The sequence below is a fragment of the Merops nubicus genome, unplaced genomic scaffold, assembly GCF_000691845.1.
Source record: "Merops nubicus isolate BGI_N331 unplaced genomic scaffold, ASM69184v1 scaffold2674, whole genome shotgun sequence".
NCBI classification, from domain to species: Eukaryota; Metazoa; Chordata; class Aves; order Coraciiformes; family Meropidae; genus Merops; species Merops nubicus.
This window is the reverse complement of record NW_008606022.1, coordinates 47,088-49,327: the sequence shown is the minus strand read 5'-3', so window position 1 is coordinate 49,327 and position 2,240 is coordinate 47,088. Positions and strand designations below refer to the sequence as shown.

Genomic DNA, 2,240 nt, shown 5'->3' with positions numbered 1-2,240 from the left:
ACAGATTAGTTGTAAAGATAGATCACCCTATTTATAGCATAGATCTCTTTAAAAATTAAGCTACAGGTATTCAATAAAAATCTATTAAGAATTCCCTCTCCTTTCTATACAGATTCAGTAGTATTTTCAAGCAAACCAAAAAAATAAGGTCTGCAATTCCAGCACAGTAAGAAATAAGGCCTCTTTTATATTGGCAAAAAAATTACACCGTTATTCTTTTTTGTTTTGTTAGCTCTCTGAATAAAAGACTATATTCCTTTTTTTTTTTTTTTACTATACTTTTCTTCTTTAAGACTGTAGAACACCAGCATTCATTATTACGAAATAAAAGTCAGTTCTTCTGTTCAGCTTTGAATTCTGAGTTAAAAACATGGAGTCCATAGCTGTCTCATGTAGACATCACTGCTCTCTTCAGTTTTTCTATTTCAAGCTGGAAAATGGACATTTTGGAAAGAAAGAAGGTCAGTATTCAAGTAGCAATAATCTAAAACTTTCAGAGCTTTTCGCCAAAATTATAAACTACATCCCAAAGACACTAGAATAAATAAAATCATAAAACAGACACATCTGACAGCTCAATATCTACAGCTGATTTAATGCCTAATATATTGCTAAACAAGCAAGAATTTAAAAAGCATTATAAATTTGCCTATAGTTCTTGTACTTATTGGACAAAGCCACTCTGAATAAAGCAGGCAGAGCTGGGTTGTGGAATCCCCTGACACAGCCCCACGTAACGCTGCATCATCACCTCAGACTAACTTCCTAACCATGCCATGGTGAATCTGCATCTCTTCAAACAGATTGAGAGGATACACAGAAGTTACCTCCTCTTCATCCCCAGAGTGTACTTAAGGCAACTACATTCATTGCTTTAGAGAGACAATAAAAAGAGGACTTACCAGAAGTTCTTAAGTTTTGAAAGCAGCTTTGTACTATTTCACAAATAAAATGCCCTTTTGCACCAGGCTGAGATAATTTTCTACAGTGAGCTCTTCCTATTAACTAGAGGCAGCATACTGTAATGCAGTTAGCCTTCATCAAGAAATTGGGAGTGGTGGTGGTCATTCATAAAGAGATTTTTCAGATACTTTCTGTTCTTTTGGTGAATTGTCTACTTAATATCTGAACGGTTCATAACAGCATTAGAAAAGTTTACTTTCACCCTGGTTTTCTTTTGATTACATAAATTTGTCCTTCAGTCTTACTAAAACAAAAATGTTAATCTTTCTTGGAATATGTCCAGTTGGATGTATTTCTAGCAAAAAGCAGAACCTAGCAACACTAAACTGAACTCACAAGACACCAACCATATGTACTGTTAAAAACAATTTTCCAGATAAAGAAAGAACTAAAATGAACTGGGAATCTTCTGTATACACCCAACTGCCTCATGAGACATTTATTTGACCACACACTAACACAGCAATTAAAAAACACCAAAAGATTGAGCATCTTCATTAAGACTTTGCTGTGGCATCAAATTCCAGAACACTGCCCCACACTTCTAAACTTCACCCCCCTCAAATTACCAACATTACCTCCAGATTACTTCGCAGCAGCTTCTCTTCTTCCAATTCCTTCTTTAGTTTTTCCAGTTCTCTCCTAATAGCAGTTAAGATACAAGAAATAAAAGTTAAAGGGGGAAAATAGTTGCAGATTACTGAGAATGGAAAGCACAGGACAGTTTAAATTTTACAAGATGAATTCTAGTAACAATTGTCTGATGCTATATCTTATAAATAAAACATACGTGTAAGTACCTGGCCAGCAGTGACCTGGTACTCAAGTTTGGTGGACCACAAGCTTCCACCAGCTCTCAGCACTTCTCACCTATCACTACACACCTCTCCCCAACTTATAACCACAATTTTAAATAGGCTACTTAAAAATTCGTCCTGTCATTTTACTCAGAGAACAGAATTTAAGCTAAAATAACCTGGCAACTTGTACACAGAGTACAGAAATTCTTTAGAATAAAAAGTTTCTAAAACATTTTTCTTTTCATAACTACGTTCAGGAAATAAAGTGCTAGGAATTGCCATCAAGTTGCTGAAGGACTAGTTCATTAATCTTCAGAAGGCCAATTTAGTGGTTTTCTTTGGAGACCAACTGATCCTGCCACTTTCTGTTTGGTTACTCAAACAACATTTACATTTTTCTTCTACATTTTCACCCAAGCACCACCCTACCCACGTGCACACAGATGACAGGGCCCTCACAATCACCAAATATGAAAA

The 2,240-nt window shown here is 35.6% G+C and overlaps 1 protein-coding gene across 1 annotated transcript in view; it reads right to left on the bottom strand.

Annotated features, from left to right (window-relative positions):
• Positions 1–257: 257 nt before the first annotated feature.
• The window catches only part of CD2AP (CD2-associated protein), a gene marked incomplete at its 5' end in the record, with an annotated part of 40,549 nt that continues 38,566 nt past the window's right edge, over positions 258–2,240 (bottom strand). Inside the window, 2 exons of the mRNA XM_008939488.1 lie at positions 258–430; positions 1,542–1,605. Coding sequence (XP_008937736.1) covers positions 389–430; positions 1,542–1,605 — 106 coding nt within the window. The remainder of the gene's footprint in view (positions 431–1,541; positions 1,606–2,240) is intronic.